The 21,932-nt window shown below is 44.9% G+C and overlaps 1 protein-coding gene across 2 annotated transcripts; it reads left to right on the plus strand.

The window, feature by feature from the left end:
- Positions 1-5,594: 5,594 nt before the first annotated feature.
- On the plus strand, positions 5,595-21,208 carry LOC107321952. Of its 2 annotated transcripts, XM_015879481.2 has the most exons (8): positions 5,595-5,687; positions 11,623-11,660; positions 12,225-12,255; positions 13,077-13,355; positions 15,438-15,686; positions 17,686-17,823; positions 18,399-18,518; positions 19,866-21,208. In XM_015879481.2, exons 1-8 carry the CDS (start codon positions 5,669-5,671, stop codon positions 20,024-20,026), a joined length of 1,035 nt encoding a protein of 344 aa, XP_015734967.1. In that variant the 5' UTR covers positions 5,595-5,668; the 3' UTR covers positions 20,027-21,208. The 2 variants fall into 2 exon arrangements, with proteins under 2 accessions (XP_015734967.1, XP_015734976.1); XM_015879490.2 differs by lacking the exons at positions 5,595-5,687; positions 11,623-11,660 and having other exon boundaries at positions 11,749-12,255.
- The last annotated feature ends 724 nt before the right edge of the window (positions 21,209-21,932 follow it).

The raw sequence follows: 21,932 nt of genomic DNA on the forward strand, positions 1-21,932 counted from the left end.
AGAAAGGTCCTTTGAGAGGCTGGGCTAAGTAGACAGTTGCCTAATGTTCTCCATCTCCAAGGCAGCTGTACCAAAAACCTACTGGTACTCTTTTAGTCCTTGAAGTACTCTCTCCTGAGGTAATTATACCAAGGATGCTCAGAGCCTCTGGACTGGTCACAATGGGGTGCTTTTGCTACTCATTGTCAGTCAGGCTCAATTCAGCCTCCACTGAATTCACACAGCCCAATAAGCCCAACTGTCCCTTTCCTCCACCTGACTGGAGGCAGGGCCTGTCTAGTTCTGTTAATTGCATTCATCACTCGTGATTGCAAACCAAAAGGCTGGTTATCAAACTCAGAAATAAGATCAGACCATCTTCTCTGTTTGGAGAACTGCCCACTGGAAACTGGAGCAGCCATTTTCCTGGAAGAACTCCCTTTTGTGATTGTTTTCCCTTGCAACTCACAAATCTGTCCCCCTACGACTGAAGTGAGTTTTCCGTACCATTTCCTCATATCCCCTCCTTGGTCATGCAGGTTAGCATCTGCAGGGATGCAAACACAGACATGCTTTAATGTTACTGACAGAGGATAGAAGCAGTTCTGGTGGAATTGGCATACAGACTATGTGATCTTATTTGGACAGTGCTCACTCTAACTTTTATACTTTATGGTTAAAGCTAATGGAGAAGCAAGCTATACTTTCTGTGTTCTCTTAAGGGCTGCTACAGTCGATCTTTCTCAAGCGCACTACTGCCTCTTCAAAATGCTTTGTTGTTCCTTGCGCGAGAGGAAGTAAAACTGAAGCTGTCAAACCCTATTAAGTATGTAAATGGAGGGAAAACCTTGAAAAGAGAAGTATTCTGAATCTGTGACAATGCATGCAAATATCTTATTCGGTGATTCTGTGACGATTTTAAGCTCTAACATGGAGACACGTGTTTAAAGCACTCCAAAGAAAGCAGAAAGATAACAGTACTACAGAACATGTAAGCTCTCCCTCTTCTTAGTTTGTACATTGCACGTATTTGCCCACTTCTATGTGTAATTATTATAAGAGTCTGCAAAACCAAAACTTTTTTTGACAAATCAAGTAAAGTAACTACAATAACGTCTTTGTAGTATGGGCGAAGATGTCCCTGCTTTGATTTCAGTATAACTTTCCATATCTAGCCTTTGTGAACTTTCCACAGCCAGCCATCATTACTTAGAGTTACAGATGTTCTCAGCACAGATGTCTTGTATGCTGTTATGACATGCAGTAGATTTCCCAGAAACTGAGGTGATTGCTCACACACTGCTATAGCCACAAAGCTTCAGAATACTGTTGTCATCTGATCCTTTTACTCCTTACCTGAGCAGTTTTCCTTTTGGTGTCTCCATACTACAGTGTTTGAATGCCATCGGTGCCAGAAACATGAGCCTCTTCAGCCAAAGGAACCACAGAAACCCCACTGTTCTATTGGCCCAAATCTGGTTTCATGAAATGACTGCATATCTAAAGTCCCAGCCTACATTTCTTGACCATGCAATTGGTTCACAGACGTATGCTGCAGTTTTAAAGCTGTGTCTAAGCTTCTGCCTCTGCTTATTCTCAGTTGCTGGACCATTCAATTTTAAAGAAGGGGACTGTAGTTAGATGGTATAGAGTGGTGAGTTTCAAAGCATGCCATGTGTGGATTGGGCAGAGGAGTTCAGCATCAGCAGAGGTTAGATGAGGGAGAGGAGTGGGATGGAGCAGCAGGAAAAAGTCAGTGGAAAGGGAGTAAAAGATCCTTGTTGGATATTTCCTGACCATGTGGTTTGTGTTCTTCTGTCTCTTTTCTTTCTTTATTAAAATGCAGCATTTCCCTTTGTCTCCTTTAGCCAGTTTGGTGGTCTGGAAGCAACTCTGATGCCTTTACCCTATGTATTGTGTGGCTATGCTCAGGAAGCCCTACATGAGGAAATACTGCACCAGAGGTGTCTTCCTGGAAAAATTAATCCCCTGGAAAGACATCCCTCAGCAGCCCATTCTCTTTATCTCCAGACAAGCTATGTTGCACATGCATTCAAAGGCAAAATGGATGTAAATGCTTGTAGAGCAAATTTGCCTGTAGTAAAGCAGTGTTTCCCAAGCAGAGAACAGAAGCAGAAGCAGCAACGTTAGATGTATGCATAACTGTTGCTATGTAAAAATACATGTAAGCCAAATTTACAGAAGTCATAGAAGTGTGTATCTCAAGGCTGAATGCAATTACGTGTAAGGAAGATGATTAATTTTACCCTCAAATCTTCTGAGATTTGAGCAAATATATATTTCTTCATGTAGACGTGCAACATTTAAATCTTTAGTAATGAAGTATTTTTTGTCTTCTGAGCCATTAAAATTAGTTCAGCATTCATTCATCAGGTTGTGATCAAGGCTTTCCTCTTTGGTTTGTAAAGTGCTGTATTTGCAGGCGTTAGACCACTTAGCTTCAGTTGCAGACAGAAGCTGTAGCCTGCCTTTAAGCACAGACTGACCATTGGAACTCAGTTCTTCTAATTGGTCTCACTTCCTCCTGCTGCATTCACTGCTGTGCTGCTCAGTGCTGTTGGACAGGATGTGCAGGAACTCAGAAGCAAATTCTGCCTGCAGACTCTGTGTCTCTGTCCATCCTCTGTGCATTTCTGAGAGTCAGGATGTCTCAGGAGCAGAGGCAAGCAAACCACATGCTCAGAGCAGCATAGAGGGTTATGGGTGTTATTCAGTGTATGTACACTCAGACACACACAGGCATCCGTTTTAGATAATCCCCATAAGCAGGAAGCAGAAACTCCTTAAGCAAGTGCACTATTACTTACTGACCCTCTCTCCCCCACCACAGCCTCCCTCCTGCTTTCATTCTCCCCATGGTCTGCAGGGCTTTTTCACACTGTACCCATGCAGCCAATGTGTGACACAAAGCCCAAGTGAAACACCTGCTTGCAAAATAAGTCTTTGCCAAAGACCAACTACCAAGGTCAGCTCTCTCTACATTTGCAGTAAAAGCCACAAATATCAGTTCCATTCAAACTATCAGAATTCTTTCTTCCATCCCAGGACTGTTCTTCGGTTGGGGCCTTTAGTTCCCTGACACACTGGTCTAAATCTCCCCTCTTTTAGTTTGAAACCACTGTCCTGTCACAACAGACCCTGCTAAAGAGTCTGTCCCCTTCTTTCTTTCAGCCCTCCTGACCCTGAAAGGCTGCTCTCAGGTCTCTCCAGGACCTTCTCTGAGCTGAGCTGAACAGCCCCAGCTCTTTCAGCCTGTCCTCAAAGTGGAGGTGTTCCATCCCTTGGATAGTTTTTGTGGCCCTCCTTTGGATGCACTCCAACAAGTGCATGTCTCTCCTGTACTAAGGATTCCACATCTGGATGCAGCACCCCAGGTGAGGCCTCACCAGCTCAGAGTAGAGGGCAGGTTTACCTCCCTTGCCTTGATTCAGCCTAGGAGGCCACACTTTGCTTTCTGAGCTGCAAGGGTACAGTGCTGGCTCATGTTCAGTTTCCATCCACTGGTATTCCCGAGTCTTTTTCAGCAGGACTGTGCTCTACCCTTTCATCCCCCAGCTTGTACTGATAGTGGAGGTTGCCACAACCCAGGTGCAGGATCTTGCAAATGGCTTTGTTGAACTTCATGAGTCTCTCCTGGGCTCACTGCTCAAATCTATCTAGGTCTGTCTGGATGGCATCCAATCTCTCAGTTCCTTCTTTTTTTTTTTTTTTTTTTAATTCTCTCTTTTGAGAATGCATGTTTGCTTAGTAAGGACATTAAATACCCTTTGTTTATAAGTTTATTCAGCTGTAGTGATTTACATTAAGTATCAGTGTGTCTGTAAGAGTAAATCAGATTGATTAGATCCATTTTGATCCATACGGCATCTCTTCTGTGATCATAGGTTTGCTGTTGATTGGTAGTAGTAAGGAAATGATTAAAGACAGCAGGATACAGAAGGACTTGGGGGTCCTGATGGACGAAAGACTCAAAGTGAGCCAGCAGTGCGCTCTGGCAGCCTGGAAATCAAATGGGATCCTGGGCTCCATCAGGAGAGGAGTGGTCAGCAGGGATAGGGAGGTGATTGTCCCTCTCTACTCGGCTCTTGTGAGGCCCCATCTGGAGTACTGTGTCCAGGTGTGGAGCCCTCAGTACAAAAAAGACATGGAGATTTTGGAAAGGGTCCAGAGGAGGGCCACGAAGATGATCAGGGGGCTGGAGCACCTCCCCTATGAGGACAGGCTGAGGGAGTTGGGTTTGTTCAGCCTGCAGAAGAGAAGGCTGCGGGGTGACCTCATTGCAGCCTTTCAATACCTGAAGGGAACCTACACCCAGGAGGGGAGTAAACTCTTCGAAAGGGCTGATAATAGCAGGACACGGGGAAATGGTTTTAAGTTAAAAGAGGGAAGATTTAGGTTGGATGTTAGGGGGAAGTTCTTCACTAGGAGAGTGGTTAGGCCCTGGAACAGGCTGCCCAGGGAGGTTGTGGATGCCCCGTCCTTGGAGGTGTTCAAGGCCAGGTTGGACGGGGCCCTGGGCAACCTGATCTAGTAAAGGTGTATGTTTGGTGGCCCTGCCAGGCAGGGGGGTTGGAACTACGTGATCCTTGAGGTCCCTTCCAACCCAAGTCATTCTGTGTGATTCTGTGATTCTGTGATATTCCTTTGCATCGTCTTCACTCTAAAGGCACATCAGATAGATTTGTAGTGCAACTGTTGATGAGCTGACATCATCTGAGAACAACTGATGTCCCCCATCTTTTCTTTCCAGTCTATGCTGTGCACCCTTGTTTTGGTAAGCCTTGTTTGTATGTTGTCTTCTGTTTTGGTTTCTCAGTAACATTCTATATGTGGGATGGATAGTTAGTCCGCTCAGATTGTATGTGAGAGTATATTTTTTCCAGCATAACTCTGTGTGTACTGTGTTGGGTTTTAGGTGTATGAGATCAGCTCTTGGGGAAACAGCAGAAGTGAGTCAAGAAGAACAACCAGTTCAATTCCCTGCATCACAGTTTGTGTTTGAGGGAGCCTAACTTTGTAGGGGTGCTATTCTAGGAAAGAGCAGATGACCTCCCATGTAATTGGTTAGAACATCCAAAGCGTGTAAGCATGGTATGATGGGAAAGAGGTAAAATGGATCAGAGCTCTTGTGTAAAGCAAGCATTGTCCTTGTATTACGTTTGTGCTATGCATGATAGATGGGATACAGTGTGACCTGCATCTGGTGACCCCAGTTTTTTGCCTAAATTGCAGAGACTTGTGACCTGGCTCACTTAAAGTGTACCAGTTTGTTAGGCCATTCCTTGTATTGGGTGGATAGCCTTGAAAACTTTGAAAAAGGAGGTTCTGACTGCAGTAGACAACTGGAAAAGGCACAGAGGATCTGAGATGAGAAGATAGAAAACCCTTAAAAGCTCTTTCTTTCTGGATAAGGATGTTCCAAGATTGTAAGGGAAACTGTTGATCACAGTCTGAACCTCTGATTAACCATCTGAGGCAAGTGATGAGTCAGCTGTGGGAGCACAGGTGAAGGTAATTCAGCTGTGCTCCCAGAAGGGGTGGAGCTTGACTCCACCTCTCCTAGATCCCATTTAAGGGCTGACCACCACTAAGGCAGTATATCTTCCTGGAAATTGCTTCCTTGTGGAGTTGTTGTGGTGAGCCTTAATGTTAGCGAGTATCCATCTTGATGGAAGGCCTCAGAGTTGGTGAGTCTTTTCCTTAGATACCCTCTGGGCTACCCTCTGTCAATCTATTTACAACTACACTTCTGTTATTCTAACTATACTTGTGTTATTCCAACTGTATAAAAATATTTCCTGAACTTGTGTTATTTGATGAAAAATCTTTCATGGTTGTCCCATGATATGATGCCCATTGTGTGTCCTAAAGAACTGATGAATTGCAAATTATTTAATTAAACACTTTAGTTAAATACTAATCCATAATACACACTTTGCAAATGCAGTAAACAAAGAGGAACACAAAAACAGTCTTCCAAGAGATCTAACAGCAAGTTGGCAGAATCTGTAGAGTAGAACTATTTGAATTTCCAGTTCAATTTCTGATCAGTTCTACATGACTATCCTACAGTTATAGCCCAGTATCCCTATAACACTTTATTGCTGAAGAATGTATCTGCTGCAGTAACAACCACACTGAGCTGTCTGGTATGGCTTCTCTCGATCTTTCTGAATGTCTGGAGGAACTGGTCTTCTTCAGTCAGCAGTACGTTTCATGCTTTACCTAACAGGACCTTAGTTCTCAAGAGTGCACTTCAAGAGGATTGGAGGAAGTACGCTGTCAAGAGATATGATGTATCTGGTTATCTTCTTTACAAAAGAGGCTTTCAACTACATGTGTAAGATAGATTTAAAAGTCTTAAGAATAGCGTTTTGTGCTGTGTTGAGTGTCTCAGAGTGTTACTTTTATCCCTCCATCACATTTCTTGTAGTGTATAGAAGAATTTTTACCAACCTGTATATGATGCCTCTAAGATACAGTAAGGAACTGAGAGTCTTTTAACTGGAGTGTGAAAATGCGTGCCATCTCTGTCCATGAGTTTTCCATTGCTTTTTGAATAGCATCACTAAGTAATGAAATATAGTTTTGCAAATAAGCCTTATCATGGATTTAGGCAAAAGAAGTGATGGATTTCTTAAGTTGTCATTTCAGAATTGACAAGTGACAACTTGTAGCTGTATTTTTTTCCCTCATGATTTTTTTTAAATTCTGGAGAAATCTCTAGCTCCAAAACTCTGGTGAATACACAGCAATTCAGTCTCCAATGAGATAAGTGTATAGAAAGAAGGGCTCCAGAGAAAAGAACCAGAGGTGAGTATCAGTTTGATCTGCATACCTCATAGTATTTGGGAGTGCTTTAAGGTTGTTAGTGTCATCAGAAATTCGCTTTAGACTGTGAACCTCCATAAGAATACTTGTCTATGTGTGCAAGTGATCAGAAGTGCTGCTGTAGAGGACTGGAAAGTATAAGGTAGAAATCCTTCAGTCCGTATTCTTAATCTTTCAAGATGTTAAAGTCAGTCTCATGGTGTCCTTCCTTTGTTTCAGATGGCTTAGGTCTACCTGTACTTCCATTGCAAAGCAAACTCTGTCGCAGTGTAGTTTGGACCTATTCAGGAACTACTCCATTAGAAGAGTTTTATTAATTTTAGCTGATGAGATCTCTTTGTTTTTGTAAGTAGTGTGTACCTAAGCAAACTGAAGCCAGCAATATAAACAAAATTATCAGTTCATTTTCCAACATGGGGGATTTTGCCATCTTGATTTTTACTACACCAAAATGAATCAAGACAATCAGGAAAAGATGAAAAGGATGGCCTGGTACTTGAGGAGTGAGAGTGTGACTGCAGAAAAACTCTGATAGGAGCTGAGAGCCTCTGTTGGAGATGATTTTGTCTGTTACCTAAGAGCAGGTAAGGCAAAGAACTGTGTGCAGGAGACACTGACAGTCACTTGATGGCAGCCTCAAAGCAGAGCTCAGGTGTTAGTGACCAGGGACTAAAATTGGTCCGAGTCTTGTAAGTGATGTTAGAAATGAACAGAAACAGTTGACCTGCAGCAGCTAGTGGCAGTTTGTGTCCTAATGTGACTAATTCATGGAAATATACCTTCCTCTAACGCCAATGAAGGGTAGGAGTCAAGTAGGATGATGGGTGAGCATTGAGATACAGGCAATAGCTGATGCTGGAACATATGGCAGCAGAACTGGTACCTTCACAGGTGGTATCCTAAGCCTGTGCACTAAGCAGTGTGTGTGTGAGAAGGCTGAGAGGATTCAGCAGTGGTGTTCTGACACGGTGATGCACTACCCTGCTGTTGGACTGTTCACCTGGAACACAGCACTGGGTGTACTGAACAGAGCACCATAGCTCAGTACCTCTGCTGTGTGTCTGCTGCTCAGTTCTCAGATCTGCTTGGGTATCTCCTTGTATGGCTGCTCAGCAGTTGTGGAACTGGGGGTTGTGTGTAGGTGGGGGTGAATTTAAGATGCTAATCCTGGTGCTGGCTCATGGCTGGGGAAAAGTGGGAGGTACTTGCTGATACAACAAGAGGGAGAAGGTGTAAGAATGGTGGCAGCCGTTAATGAACAGAAGTCTGGTTTCATTCTGTAACCCTGAGTAGTCTCATTTCAACACCAGGGAGAGCTGGAGGGGAAAGCTTGTATATGAAAACTTGTTTGTGACAAACACATGGATTTTAACTTGTCAGAAATGAGAGCTGAAAATCTCTCTCCAGATTGCTATTTCCATGCTTTGAAGACATGGGACTTCTCTGCAGTGTGTTACAGGGCATGTCTGCTCTCCAAGAGAGGACAATGTGCATCAGATAAAAATGCTACTGTATGTTTTCTACTTGGTTTATTTTGAGCAGAGGGCTTCTGCAGATTAAATCTCCAGCTTGCTCATGGGTACTGTGAAAGATCTTGTCTCCTTTGCCCCTTCAGCATCCTCCATGCCATGCGCTGTTACTTGGATGGTTTATTTTAGACAGGACAGCAGCCTGTGTGTGGTTCAGTGGCTCTCAGACTGCCTCAGCATTGCATAGCAGAAGTGAATGCTGTGGCAGGAAGCATGAGAGGAGGGCCAGTGGTGTGTGTCTCATGGAGATGAACCTGAGGTATGGCAGACTTTCTGCTGGAGATCCCCTTGCTGTCTCTTTGTGCCTCATTGTGCTTATCTGTACAGGTTTATTTCATTTTGTCAGCACTGTCCCTAAACACTTAACATGAAAAAGTCCTCATCTGCGTTTAGAGGATGAAGCTGTTCCTTTCATTCCCTTGGCAAGAGGAAGGTCCATGAGAGGACCTTCACTTATGCCCATGGTTCTGGTTACTCTTGCTCTGCTGGTGCACCAGAGCTCTTTGGCTAGATTCACTTAACAAACCAAGAACTCTTTTTTTTTTTTTTTTTTTCCCTCCCCCTGCATTAGAATTAGTCACAGAATTGCTCAGGTTGGAAAGGACCTTAAAGATCATCAAGTCCAACCACAACCAAACCATAGTACCCTTACTCTAACAACCCTCTGCTAAATCATGTCTCTGAGCACCACATCTAAACAGTTTTTAAACACAACCTGGGATGGTGACTCAACCACCTCCCTGGGGAGCCTATTCCAGTGCTTAACAGCCCCTTCTGTGAAGAAATTTCTCCTGTTATCCAACCTAAACTTGCCCTGGAGCATCTTGAGGCCATTTCCCCTCATACTGTCACCAGTGAGAAGAGACCAACCCTGCTCTCGCTTGTAAGCACCTTTCAGGTATTGGAAGAGAGAATAAGGTCCCCGGTCAGCCTCCTTTTCCCCAGACTAAACAGCCCCAGTTCCTTCAATCTCTCCTCGTAGGGTGTATTCTCCAAGCCCTTCATCAGTCTTGCTGCCCTTCAGAGATCAGGGAGCATTTGGACATTGCTTTCAGACATAGGGTTTGGGTGGTCCTGCGTGGCACCAAGAGTTGGACTCTATCCTTACCGGTCCCTTCCAACCCGGGGTGCAGTCTGATTCTATTATATTCACCCTATGGTTTCAAGGGCACTGCTGACCCCCAGAAGCAGCTCAGGCCTGCAGAGCCAGTCACAAGCACCACCACAGCTGCTGTACCTATTTGGTGTTTCTGTGCAGCGAGGCTCCAGCACTCAGCTCTGCTGCTTTGCTCCGTGTGAAGGCAGGCTGCGTCTATTTGTAACAGCAAAAATAGGTGCACTGCAGGCGGTCACTGGCCTATTTAAAGGCAGATGTGGGAGTTAAGATGAACACGTTTTCTTCATAGTGCTTCACAGCATATTTCCTGCTTTACTTACTCGCTCAGGCTTCTCAGTGTCCTGTGCTCCATCAGGGCCTCATGCCATGTAGAGAACCAGTCTCCTTCCTCAGCTGAAGTGATTAGTAGTGCTATCAGCAGCTGAAAGGACAAAATGGCCCTCTGAGCTTGCAGCTCAGCCAGTGAGAAAAGATTTACTTCATTTTTCCTTCTACTTGTGGTTTCTGTTAAGCCCCACAAGGTGTTTTTTGTCAGAGAATTTTGCATCTTCACATAAGAAGGGGAAGTAATTTCCCCAGCAGTTCCGAGGTGTTGTGAGCATTCATTGGTTGATGTCAGACAAGATTAAACACTAACTTTGAAAAATACCTTATATTGAATCTGGGAGGGTTGATGTTAAGAGGAGACTGCTGACGGGTGGCAGCACAGACAGTGCATGTGCTGTCATCTTCATGCTGGCTGTGAGCTCGGTCTTCTAGCTCGCAAGGGTGTTGAGGGACAGAAGGAGCCTAATGGGACTTCACATCCCATGTGATGTATGGGGCACTAGCACTCAGAAATATTGAACTCATAAATGTACTCATTTGCCCTGGAGTCACTGCGAGGGAGACTAAATGCTGGACACCGCAATGTCACCGTCATGCAGAGTGTCTTCTGTAACAACAGAGCTGCAGCTGAAAGGCCATATTTTTCTTTCATTTCACTGCAAATCTGTAAGTGAGCTCTGCAAGGCTGCTCTCACTGACTAGAGGAGAAGCTGAACACTTGCTGGATTGTGCATTAGGTGGGCAAATTGTTGTTTTTTTGAGGTTCTGAGCTTTTTGGGGGACAATGTTCTGAAGCAACCCTCACGTAAGCTGTCCTTTTTGCCTCCTGCCTCCAGTGCAGCATTGCACCCTGAAGTTCAACCAGCTCACCCTTCCAACGTGAAGGTGAAGTGAAGCTGGACACAAACATCCAAGGCGGGCAGCTGGCCCCCATCTTGCAGCAGTATTTGGAAAGACAATTTCTTTAAGTAATTGCAGCTGCAGAGAAGGAAACGAAAGTGTTTCTTTAAATACTTTTCTCTCTCCCCTGTCCCCTGCGTGGCTGCAAGTGTCTAAAGACTCACTTCACTGCTTTTCTCAGAGAAGGCTATTTCTGTCTCATCGTAGATCAATTTAGGACTGTCCTATGTATGTACAGCACAGATAGGATGGTGCTGTGGTAGCTCTGAGTGAACTTGTAGATCTTAGACACTTAGAGCAGGAGGGAGATTTCATTGTCATTGCCAAGGAGTCAGAGGGATCGCTGGCTGAAATGAGGAATTATCGAGCAAAGATAAATTGTTTGAATAATAGTACAGACTGCAATGCAAGGGCTTTAACCGTTCCTTATAAGCATGCTTATACAAAGAGCTGGACTTTGGGGAACCTCCTTAACTGAACAGGCTGTTTAAGTCCAGAGAAACGGCACCACAGCATTAGAACTGCAGCTGCATCCTGAACCCCTGTCACTGTTGTTCCCAAGCACATCTGTTAAGTGTGTCTGAAAAAAATCCAGATCTTTGGCTCTCATGCTGTGGCAGTTCCTGCTGCCTTGCTTGTGTAATCCTCCTATGTGCTCTGTGTAAAACACAAGTGAGCTTCAAGTCATCTCAGTGAGGGTGAACCAAGTGACTGACATACTTGCACTCAGGTGCTGTGGATAACCAGCTCCCAGTGGTTCTTCAGAACTGGCTTTTCAGTCTGATCTCTGGGAGCAGTGCTCCAAATAGAGCCAGACTGGCTTTCAAGTCGTACTTGGTCTATTTCTGCAGTGCAAGTTTGCCTTAGCTTATATTCTGCAACTGGGACAGTTGTACAGAGCGCTTCCTTGCCTCACAGGTGCCATTGTGTCTCTGGAAAAGCCTTGCAAAGTTCAGGTGAGTAGCATAGCTTTTTCAATGCAGAGGGACAGCCTCCTCTCACACCTTCCTGCTGGTGAGGCACTTGGTGAGTGACAGTCATTGGCACTGCAGAAAATCAGCCCATCTGCATGCCCTGTGCTTTATCTGGCTGGCTGGATTTCTCTTCGCTTTGTGGGGCATGAAAGAAATAGGTGTTTCCCCTTTGCCTGGTCTCTGCATTCAGGTCTTCGGAAATGGGGTACACTGACCAGGGGAGCCTTCTCCTCACCTCTCAGTCCTGTTCTCATGCCTGCAACTAGCTCCAAGGTGTGGGACTTTGTAAAGAGCACCGCAGCTCGTCTTGGTTCAGTCTGAGTTCAGTCACCCGCAACCTTGCGGGTCTATTTTGAACCATTATTCAGTCTGTCCAGTATAGGGTTTTGTATGGGGTTTCTTTTCTTTCTTTTTTTTTTTTCACTCTTGCTTCTGACATCATTTCCTGAACGCTATATTCACTGGGCTCTGTAGCCAGATCGTCTTCTCTGCATATGATGCAAGGAGCTCTTTAAAATGGATTTCAACTCTCCTTTTATTCTGCAGTGTTTGCTGGTGATAACGACTGTTACTGATGGTAAGTTGGATTTTTCTTTACAAGGCTGTGGTACAGATTTGCCTAGATGAGCTGACACCTTAATATTAGTCTAAGATCTTTTAGGGCTCTACCAGATTTCTACAGATCAAGTAATTTAACTGCTAATCTATGAAGGGGGCAGCTAGACCAGAGTAAGTATTTATTATTAATCTTGTATTTACTTCAGTACTCTGGTGATAACTAACAATATAGTATTTTCTCAGTGCACTGTGACTGCAAAAGCATTTCAATGGAGAATATAAGGTCCTGGTATGCAGAGTGCTGTTTGAAGGGACTGGAGAGCAATGTGGTCCTGTTCTTGCCATTTACCCATCCGGGACTTGAGTGCAGGAACTTAATCATGTGCAGGGATACTACCAGACTTAGTCAAACTAACACTGCCACAGCTTTCCTTTGTTACCCAAATGAAGCTGTGCAAGCAGCAATTGATTCTGATACCATCTGCACCAGATGCATGGCATTGGTGCCCTGAGGATCTTTCTCTGTACAGACTCTCTGTGATCAAGGAGGGTGATAGAGGACCATGTAAAATCTGGGCAAAGACCTGCTGTTGAGACATCCATAGCAGTGTGTGTGGTGCGTGCATGACCGTAATGGTACCTGGGGAAAAAACTGGCCTTTATAGATAGCATACTGTCACCCTTCCTACTCCTCTGACTTTCAATTCCTGGTGTCCTCAGCCCATCCCTAGGGGTGGGTCCCTCTTGTCTCACCTGGGCTTTCACCTTTCTGAGAGGCTACTGAGGCTGGATGGGTAGATGTGCCAAGCTCACTGCCCACACTCTGTGTTCTCCTTCCAGGCTCTGCTACCATGATTGGTGTGTTCAGCGGCAGCTCAGCGAAGTTCCCTGTAGGAGCTGAAAACTTTCAGAATGTCCCAAAAATGAGCTGGAATAATAAGAACTGTTCCATGGATGTGGAACAAGATACTTTGTTGGCCGAGTGTCACCCTTCTTCCAAGAGATGGCTGAAACTGGAGAATGGCTCTCTAGTGCTGAGGAGAGTGGAGAAAGAGGACGAAGGAAACTATGAGTTTTATTTCAACGATACCAAAGTACTTTTTACACTGAAAGTATTCGGTAAGTGGCCCTGTTAGCAACAGATAGCTTGTGAACGTGTGAGCCTGGCTGAAAGCCGATGGCTTGAATTTCTTTCTGAAAGGCCTCTTGAGCTTTTAGGAGTTAGAAGTACCTCTGGAGAAGCAGGCACAGCTTTGTTAAGTCTCAGGGAGCAGTAATGATGAATGAAAGCTCAAGGATGCTTTCACACCTATGCTGTCGGTCTGTTGAGCCTTCCTTCAAGAAGCCAGTAAGTTGAGCTACAGGCTATTTCCCCCCTGATGTAAGTGACATTAGCATGAGGTGTTTGTAAAGCTGAGTGTACAGTACATAGATATGCAACTGGAGATATCAATTTCCAGAACAATATTCCTGATAGCTCTCATGAATAGACTGCTTCATGTAGTCGAGAAATGGTAGTGAAAGAGTCCAAATGTGATTTTCTGGTTTTGTAATCTGAAATCCATGGGGGAAAAAAAAAAAAAGCTTTCTAACTCCAATGCAGTGTTAGAAAGCAGCATTCCTTTATTACTCATGATACACTCATGAATCCCTATTGCTAAACAAACCAACCTGTATCAGTTCTCAGATGTCCACTAGTAGCTTGGAGATCAGCATTGTTGCATTGTCTGTATAAGGACCATCAGAGGGTACTTTACCAATTGTCCTGATATTATCTCTTTGACCTCAGAATTCCTGCTTCCCCTGCTTCCTTTCCTTTGCCTGTTCATCTATCTGTGAAGTGAGAAGATGGAAATGAAGTCACTTTGACTCAGAGTACAGCTTATTGCTTTATTTTGTACAGAGAAGGCTTGAACAGGTTCAGCCCCTTGCTGAATAGTGCTCTAGACAGCCGGTGACCATGGGTCCAGTCCTAATCTTCACTGTTCCTTTTACAGACCTTTCACTTACACAGGCTTCTAAGAGAAACTGAAGTGCATAAAAATGTAACGAACATGTCAAAGCAAAGTGATCTCAGTGAAGACAAATGAATCCTACACCACTGAAGTGTAAATGAGTAGAGCTGCCACAGAGTAGGTCAAGGATGTGACTCCTTAGCTAAAAGACTGGGGGCTGAAAGTATGCAAATACTGCCAAGTGTCCTGGTTTTAACCTCTATTTCAATGAATTTGTTCTGGGAACTTTTGTCTCCCCCTTGTGTTCTGTTGCCACATAGCTGTGAAATTCTTTCCCTAACTTCTAAGGTATTTCTGGACTCACTGAATTTAGGCTGAAGATGATGTCAAAGTTGAGGAAAACGATTTCTGAACTCATTTACATTGATGTTTGCATAGATACTCACAGAAATCACAGAATGGCCTGGGTTGGAAGGGATCTCAAGGATGATGAATCTCTAGCCCCCTACCACAGGCAGGGCTACCAACCCCCCCATTTAATACCAGACCAGGCTGCCCAGGGCCCCATCCAACCTGGCCCTGAACATCTCCAAGGACCGGGCATCCTCAGCCTCTCTGGGCTACTGTCATAAAATCATACAACCTGTCTGTATGTATTTGCAGTGTGGCAGATGTAGGAAGTAGGCTGGATCCTTGCAGTAGACTAAAGAGAAATTCAGTGGTGTACTCTTTCAGTATAAAATGTCCTCATCTGGATTGTTCTATCTAACTAACTGCAATTGTCTGGTGTTGATACCTACCTTGGGCATGGTTTGTATTAATTCCTCTCTAAAACAGAAGCAGATACAGAAACAGCAGAAGTACAGGCCTCTCCTTTGAAGCTATAATGGGTGTAATCAACTACCCACTGATTATAGAGGAAGCCTCTGGCCAGCAGAAGCTTAGTGTGTCCTCAGATCGTGGTCTTCTGTTGCTATCTTTTTCACTTTTAACAAGGAAAATAGAGGTGCCATGTTTTTAGTGTGTCCCCAAAATGTTGACCAAGTGTCACCAGTAGGGTTGGGTGAGTGCTGTCAAGAGCTGGGATCTGGCAATTGAAGAGTGTGGGTACTTAGCGATGTGCTCCCTGGCTAACAGTGAATGTGGTGGGAGCCCTCCTGATAGTGCAGAGCCCTCAGTCACTGCTGAGTCTTCTCATTGTCTCTCTTCCCTCTCCATTCCCCACTGCCCTATGCTGTGTGACCAGAGCCAGTCGTTGATGTTTGGTGCTTCCCCAATGGAACTGCAGACTTGACTTGTGACATGGACAGCAACGAGAGCATGACATTTGAGTGGCTGCTGAACAACTCTCGGCTGAATGCCCACGAAGCTTGTATTAAGGATGGTGGAAAGAAGGTCCGCCTGGAGAAAACTGTGCCTGGGGAATTTGTATGTAAGATTAAACACGATCATGGCCTCATGAGGACCAGGCCCATTGTGCTCTCCTGCAGCTATGGTGAGTAATGGCAGTGCCAGAAAACGTCTCTTTTGGTCTCTTGCAATAGGAATCAAAGGTGTTGTTGCTGTTGGTATGAAAATGAAATCTCCTGTCCTTGGGCAGCTGCCTTCCAGACTTACCACATCCTCCCTTAGAAAGCATCCTGTTGACTTCCTTCAAGACTTATTATCTTCCTTATCAGACTGTACAAATACGTCCCTTGCTTGGTTATGTTTCTCTGTGAGGATACTGTGACCTCACCCATCTACAAGCTTTTCATAAATGCCCAATGATCTGATTGAATGAGGCTACAGTTAAATGAGACAGTAAGTCTGAATCCTAGGACTACTAGAACTTAGTGATGCAAAACACTGGTCAGTGTTGTAAACTAACTTTTAATAAAAACAAAACCAACCTGATTAGATATCACAGATGGAGATGCAAGTGAATGGCTTTTGCAGTGAAGGTAGTCATAATGTTTTTGACTAATTTAGCTGTAAATAATTTAATCAAACTTGGTTGGTAAAGAAACTGTGCTGTGCAGCAATACCTAGTGTTTTCAAAAACCATCTGCAAAGCTGTAACTCTGCAGCAGATCAAGTACTGCCTTTTCTTATATGGCTGATGTAGAGTTGGTATGAAAGCAAAAATATTGACCTGAGCCCTGCATCATGTGTTCTGGTACCCTGCAGAGCTGCCATGGGCATTTTGCATTAGATTATATTGGCGGCATGGGCCTGCCTGTACAGATATGGCACTAGCAATTGTGCAGCAGCCATCCTATGTCCAGCTGAACTGACCTAAGGTTGTTCAGAACAAACAAACACAAGTTAACCGAGACGCTGAGGAACGAGAAGGCAAACAGCCATGAGCTCTGAGTCAAGCCTTGTGATAAACCACACGACTGCTGACACCTACTGTTGTTTGTTCTGGGTGGCTTCCCAGTCCCCTGGCTCAAATATCTGTTCCTCTTTTCCTCTTCAAAAGCCAATGGGGGAATTTAGTGATAGCTGTTTTGGGATGGATGTGCATTGGGAAGAGTGTGAGAGCAAGGAAGTAGCAGCAATTCTACCCTTTTTTTCCCCACCAAATGCAGCCATGCTGATAAGAATTGATCTATAGCTATTATATTTACTAGAAAAAAATGAAGATAAATGAGTTCAATTTTTGTACTACCTCCTATTTTATTATGTTGGCCACCAACATTAGAAGCAAATGGTGGTATAGCAGTACAGGTAGAACCTTCCCCAAAAATATCCCATTACACATTGTTGCCCTGTGATAGGTGGCAGAGTGTCATTGAATTCCTCCATGTGGAAAAAAGGACACTCGTTGATCTTCAGTGCTTGGTGAATCTGGTGACCAAACAGTGGATGTAAGCACAGTGAGGCAGTGGGTAGTGCATTTCAGCAGTGGCAACACTAACAGTGGGTCACCTATGCTGGTGCAGGTATTTATGAGTGTGGCATGCAGACTCTTGTTCACTGTTGGTAAAAAATGCACAGCTAATGGTGGTGACTATCTATCAAATAATGTTATTGTGCTCTTTGTATTTGTTATAGTTTCTGTGGAAATAAATAGGAGGCATTACTTTCGGAGCAACCTACATAAATGAATGAAGGCCTAACTCATTTTGTGGGTTATTATTTGCTCCAGGAAGAGGGATAAATGCAGCTTTCTCACTGTAGATTTTCATAAAACTTCTTGAAATGTAGTATCTGTCAAACCTTTTCTGTTAAATTTGATTGAAGCTCGTGGATGATCTGAGATGTTATTGCTTGGAGTAGGCAGAAATAGACCTTGTGGTGGGTTGCACAAGCTTCTTAGTGGAAAAAAAACTCCATACCGTAAGTGATGTGACATGTATGATGGTGTGTCACAGGTCAGAATTTCTCTTGCACCCTTGATCCAAAATAAAGCAACAGCGAAGCCCTGTTCCTCATCTGGCTGTGGAGATTCACCACTGGGGATAAAGAGGGTTTCCCACCCTGGTAATTATAATGCTGTCCTCTTGCAGGCGACCTTTTGCAGTACCCATGGTTCATCTACATATTGGCAGGATGTGCAGGGGCCGCGGCCATCCTGGTGGCTGTTGTGTCCTCACTCATCTGTTGCTGCATGAGGAGGAAGCACAAGTTCATCGCTGTACCCTCAGGTGAGTGGGGATCCCTAATTGCCAGAAGGGTCTCCCAGAGAACTGTGTGTGCAGGTTGGGGCTGAAACTACCTCGATATGAAATAGCCTCACATTGGCAGGTGCGCTCTTCCACCCAGCTCTCCTTGGCCCAGTGGAGCAGAATCCTGCTCACTGATAGACAACTCTTATGCCCAGTGTGGTCCTGGATAAAACCTTGCTTTTCCCTGTTTCAGCTTGCATGTGCTTTCCAGAAATAAGCACAGCAAAACCTCTTTTTTATGGGCAAGAAAGCTGAACCTTGCTTGGGGTCTGATGTGAAAGGACCAGAAGGCTTTTGCCAGCTTTATTTTGCCAGCACCTGTCCTCAGGTGCTCTCTGCCCATGCCCAGTGAGGTCACCCCAAGCTGTGAGCCCACCAGCATGACCATGCTGGTCTTTGGCAAGTTGGGAGCAGCCCTTTGTCCTTGGCATCTGTTTGCTCTGGGAGTAGAGCCAGGGCTTTGTGAGGAGGAGGCTCAAGTGTGTTGGTGACCTGGCTTCTTGCTGGGATGTGCAGGACCTCTTTCCTTCAAGCCTCTGGTTTTGACTTTACAGAGGAAGAAAAGGATGATGGAATAACAATGTCGGTGGTGTCCAGTGAAGGTGTGAAGAGCCCCCCCAATGGAGACCATGTGGAGGCTCAAGCTGCCCAGATTGACTGTCCTTCAGTTCCAGGTGGGCCCAGTGACTTGTTTTACATCAGACAGCCTGTTGGAGAGGGTAAAGCACAAAATGGGTGCATATGGCTGCTGGGAAGGAGCTGACTGGAGGGGAGGCCTGTCTACACCGCAGGTGTTGCAGAAGAGCATCTGTCAACATAGCACCCACACTCTGCTCCTTCTCAGGGGTAGCTTCTTCTTCACCCAGCAGTGAGATGGAGCAGCAGCCATCTCATCAGCATCCCACAGAGGGTACAGGTTGCAGACTGTGCCAGTGTCTGCAGAGCTCAAATACGTATCTAAAAAAAACCAGCAACCTTGCTCCAAAGTAGCAGCTTTCCTGCAGTTTTTATAACCTCTCTCTGTCCTCTGCAGTTGCTTTTTTATAAGTAGCAGCATTGTTTCAATAGGCCTTGTCCTTGGGACAGCATCTAACAATAGGGACATTGTAGAGTCACCATCCCTGGAGGTGTTCAAGGACTGTGTAGACATGGCACTGAGGGATATGGTTAGTGGGCATGATGGGGATGGGTTGGTGGTCAGACTTGGTGACTTTAGTGGTCTTTTCCAACCTTAATGAGTGCTTTTTGCACTGGGACTCCTTCAAATTTGTATAACAAATACAAATGCTGGCAGCACCTTCTGCAGTAATGCATCAGCAGCTGAAGTAGGACCAGAAGAGATATCACATACCTGAACAGCATTACATAGGTCATAGCATGGCCTGAGCTCTGCTACTATTGTTCTTCACTGCACTGCACGCAGCATCTCACCCACTCAGCTGTACTTTCTATTCTTAGATGCTTCTTTGCCCTGCCTTCAATTGATTAAAAACATTTATTAAAGAAGCATCACCCCTAAATGACTACTAACAAAGCATTTGTTAATGTAGGGAAAGAAAAAAACAGAGATGCAAGTGATTCAGATAATTGCTCAATATTAATATCTTAAATAAGTAGGATTTATTTTGTCTAAAAAAATCCTCAGCCTTAGCTTGACTTGCAATGCATCCTGTCTTTAATTTCTCTACAAGTTAGTAACAGCAGAATTGCATGTGAAAAGTATTAAGGTGAGAATATATTACATATACACATAAGAAACTTTTATGGTTCAAATGCAACTGAATAGATTCGGCTTCGGTATTTTGAGCTGCTGGGCTCAAAGAGCTTTCAGCGCCAACCTATCTTACAGAGAAACCACGATGAACAGCTCAATAAATGAGTGGTTATGAAGCATACTGAAATCAGGCTTGTAGAAGCCTGGGGTGGGGACAGCCAGCAGCAATGGGAGTTGAGGGGAAAACTTTTCTGCAAGGATTACTGTCATGCACATATGTATGAGCCACCTCTCCCTTCTTTTCCAGACACTGCCCGGACTGATTCAGGCACTGAGCCTCAGCCCATGGTGGAAGAAAACTTCCCAGTAGCAGCAGAGCCTGGGGAAATGGCGGACCCAGAGGTGATAGCTGATGTGGAAAGCCAGGAAAATGCTTCGAACTGTTTCCCTGACCCAATTGATAACTGATCTGATACGCTCATTGTTCTGCCCTTTCCCGAGTCCCTTGACACCCATCCTTTGCATCCCATAGTCTCGATGTAAGAATTGGTCTGAAAGATTTTAGCAGGGGGAAGATGTGATGTGTTAGGCCTGCTGAGCTCATTTACAGGAGAAAAAAAAAAAAAAGAAAAAAAAGAAAAAGTACATGTGTGGCTTCAGGACCTTGGGCTGCCAGGTTCAGTAGAAAAATTGGGCAGCTCTCTGGTGCTTTGCTTGTTAGCAGGCATGCAGTTACTCTGTGGAGCTCTGAGGACACCTGGCATCAAATGGATGATGCCTCCTGCTTTCTGCTTGCTCCATGCCTCCCATCTCTGCCAGCCAGTGGTTCCTGCGAGGGGCAGGTGGGACAGGTAGATGTGGCGGCATGCCAGTCACAGGTAGAAACCAGGAACCACTGCAGGTCTCCTGAGAAAGTCTCTTATCAGGAGGCACTGGCACAGGATGCCCAGAGAAGCTGTGGATGCCCCATCTCCAGAGGTTTTCAAGGCTGGGCTGGATGGGGCCCTGGGCAGCCCTATCTCCCCAGTAGGTCTTTAAGGTCCTGTCTAACCCACGCCATTCTGTGATTCTATAATTTCAAAGCATTTTTTCAGGGGCCCTGCAAGAAAGTCTGACCAAGGCTTCGGCAAAGCGTGTGCTATGCTGGACATTAATCTGAACTGCTGCTCCAGACCCCACCGGTACCTTCAACCAGAGAGTAAATGCTCAGGGTGCCAGATCTCCAAAAGTTCTGTTGCCAGCTCTCTTTGCTTTCAGCAGAAGAATGCCTGGGGCTTGGACGCATTCATTTTGGCAGAAATATTGATTATGATGCTGAGATCGTTCATCAGTGCAAGCATTAGTGCCTTTAGCGTAATGGTTTAGCTACTCACCGCAGGCTGACCGAGCCGGCCATCTGCCTGTGCATGCAGGCTGCCGCAGAGCTGCGCTGTCTGCAAGGGCAGCCGCAATTCGCAGTCCCTCCGGCTGTCCTTGCTGCAATGTGCATCTCGGTGCCAGGCGGGGGAGCCGGCGGGTAGCTGCGTACCCAGCTATTGTTCTTTTATGGTTGGTTTTGGTGTTTGGAGTTATTTTGTTCCCCATTTTCCCCGCCATGATGTTGTTTTTCGTTCCTAATAAAAAGATGTGTTTTCTAACTTGTTTCAGAAATGTGTAATAATTGTTTCTTTACCATTTTCATGGAAAACACAATGCTATCATGGGTTGCATCAGAAGAGGTGGCCAGCAGGGAGAGGGAGGTGATTGTGTGTCTCTCTGCTCTGCGTTCATGAGACCTCATCTAAAGTTCTGTGTCCAGGTGAGGGACCTCCAGCACAAGAAGGATGTGGAGCTGTTAGGGTCCAGAGAAGGTCCACAGGGGTGATCAGAGGGCTGGAGCACCTCAGCAGTGAAGACAGGCTGAGAGAGTTGGACTTGTTTAGCCTGGAGAAGAGAAGGCTCCAGGGAGACCTCACTGTGGCCTTCCAGTACTTGAGGGGAGCTTATAAACAGAAGGGAGACTGACTTTTTACCTGGGCAATGTTAGGACAAGGGAGAATGGCTGCTCACCGTGCTATTATCAAATGCAAACAATAAAGGAAATATAGGTGGCTGTAGAGGTTGCAAATATAGATGGCCAATGAGAGCTTACTTTTAATTGGCTTATTTTTCTGGTTAGCATGTAACACAAAGCTGGTATGATATATATGTAAAAATAATGGGTTTTCACAAAACTAAAGAGTGTAAAAGGTTTTTTTTTTTAATACTAAAAGTTGTATTAGGATATCCTCAAACAAACAAACAAATGGAAGAAAAAGATGATATAGCCAAGTTTTGGCCTTTTGGAAAAGAATTCCAGCAGTGCCTTTAGACATAAGACTCCAAGCAATGAGCA

The sequence above is a fragment of the Coturnix japonica genome, chromosome 1, assembly GCF_001577835.2.
Source record: "Coturnix japonica isolate 7356 chromosome 1, Coturnix japonica 2.1, whole genome shotgun sequence".
Taxonomy (NCBI): Eukaryota; Metazoa; Chordata; class Aves; order Galliformes; family Phasianidae; genus Coturnix; species Coturnix japonica.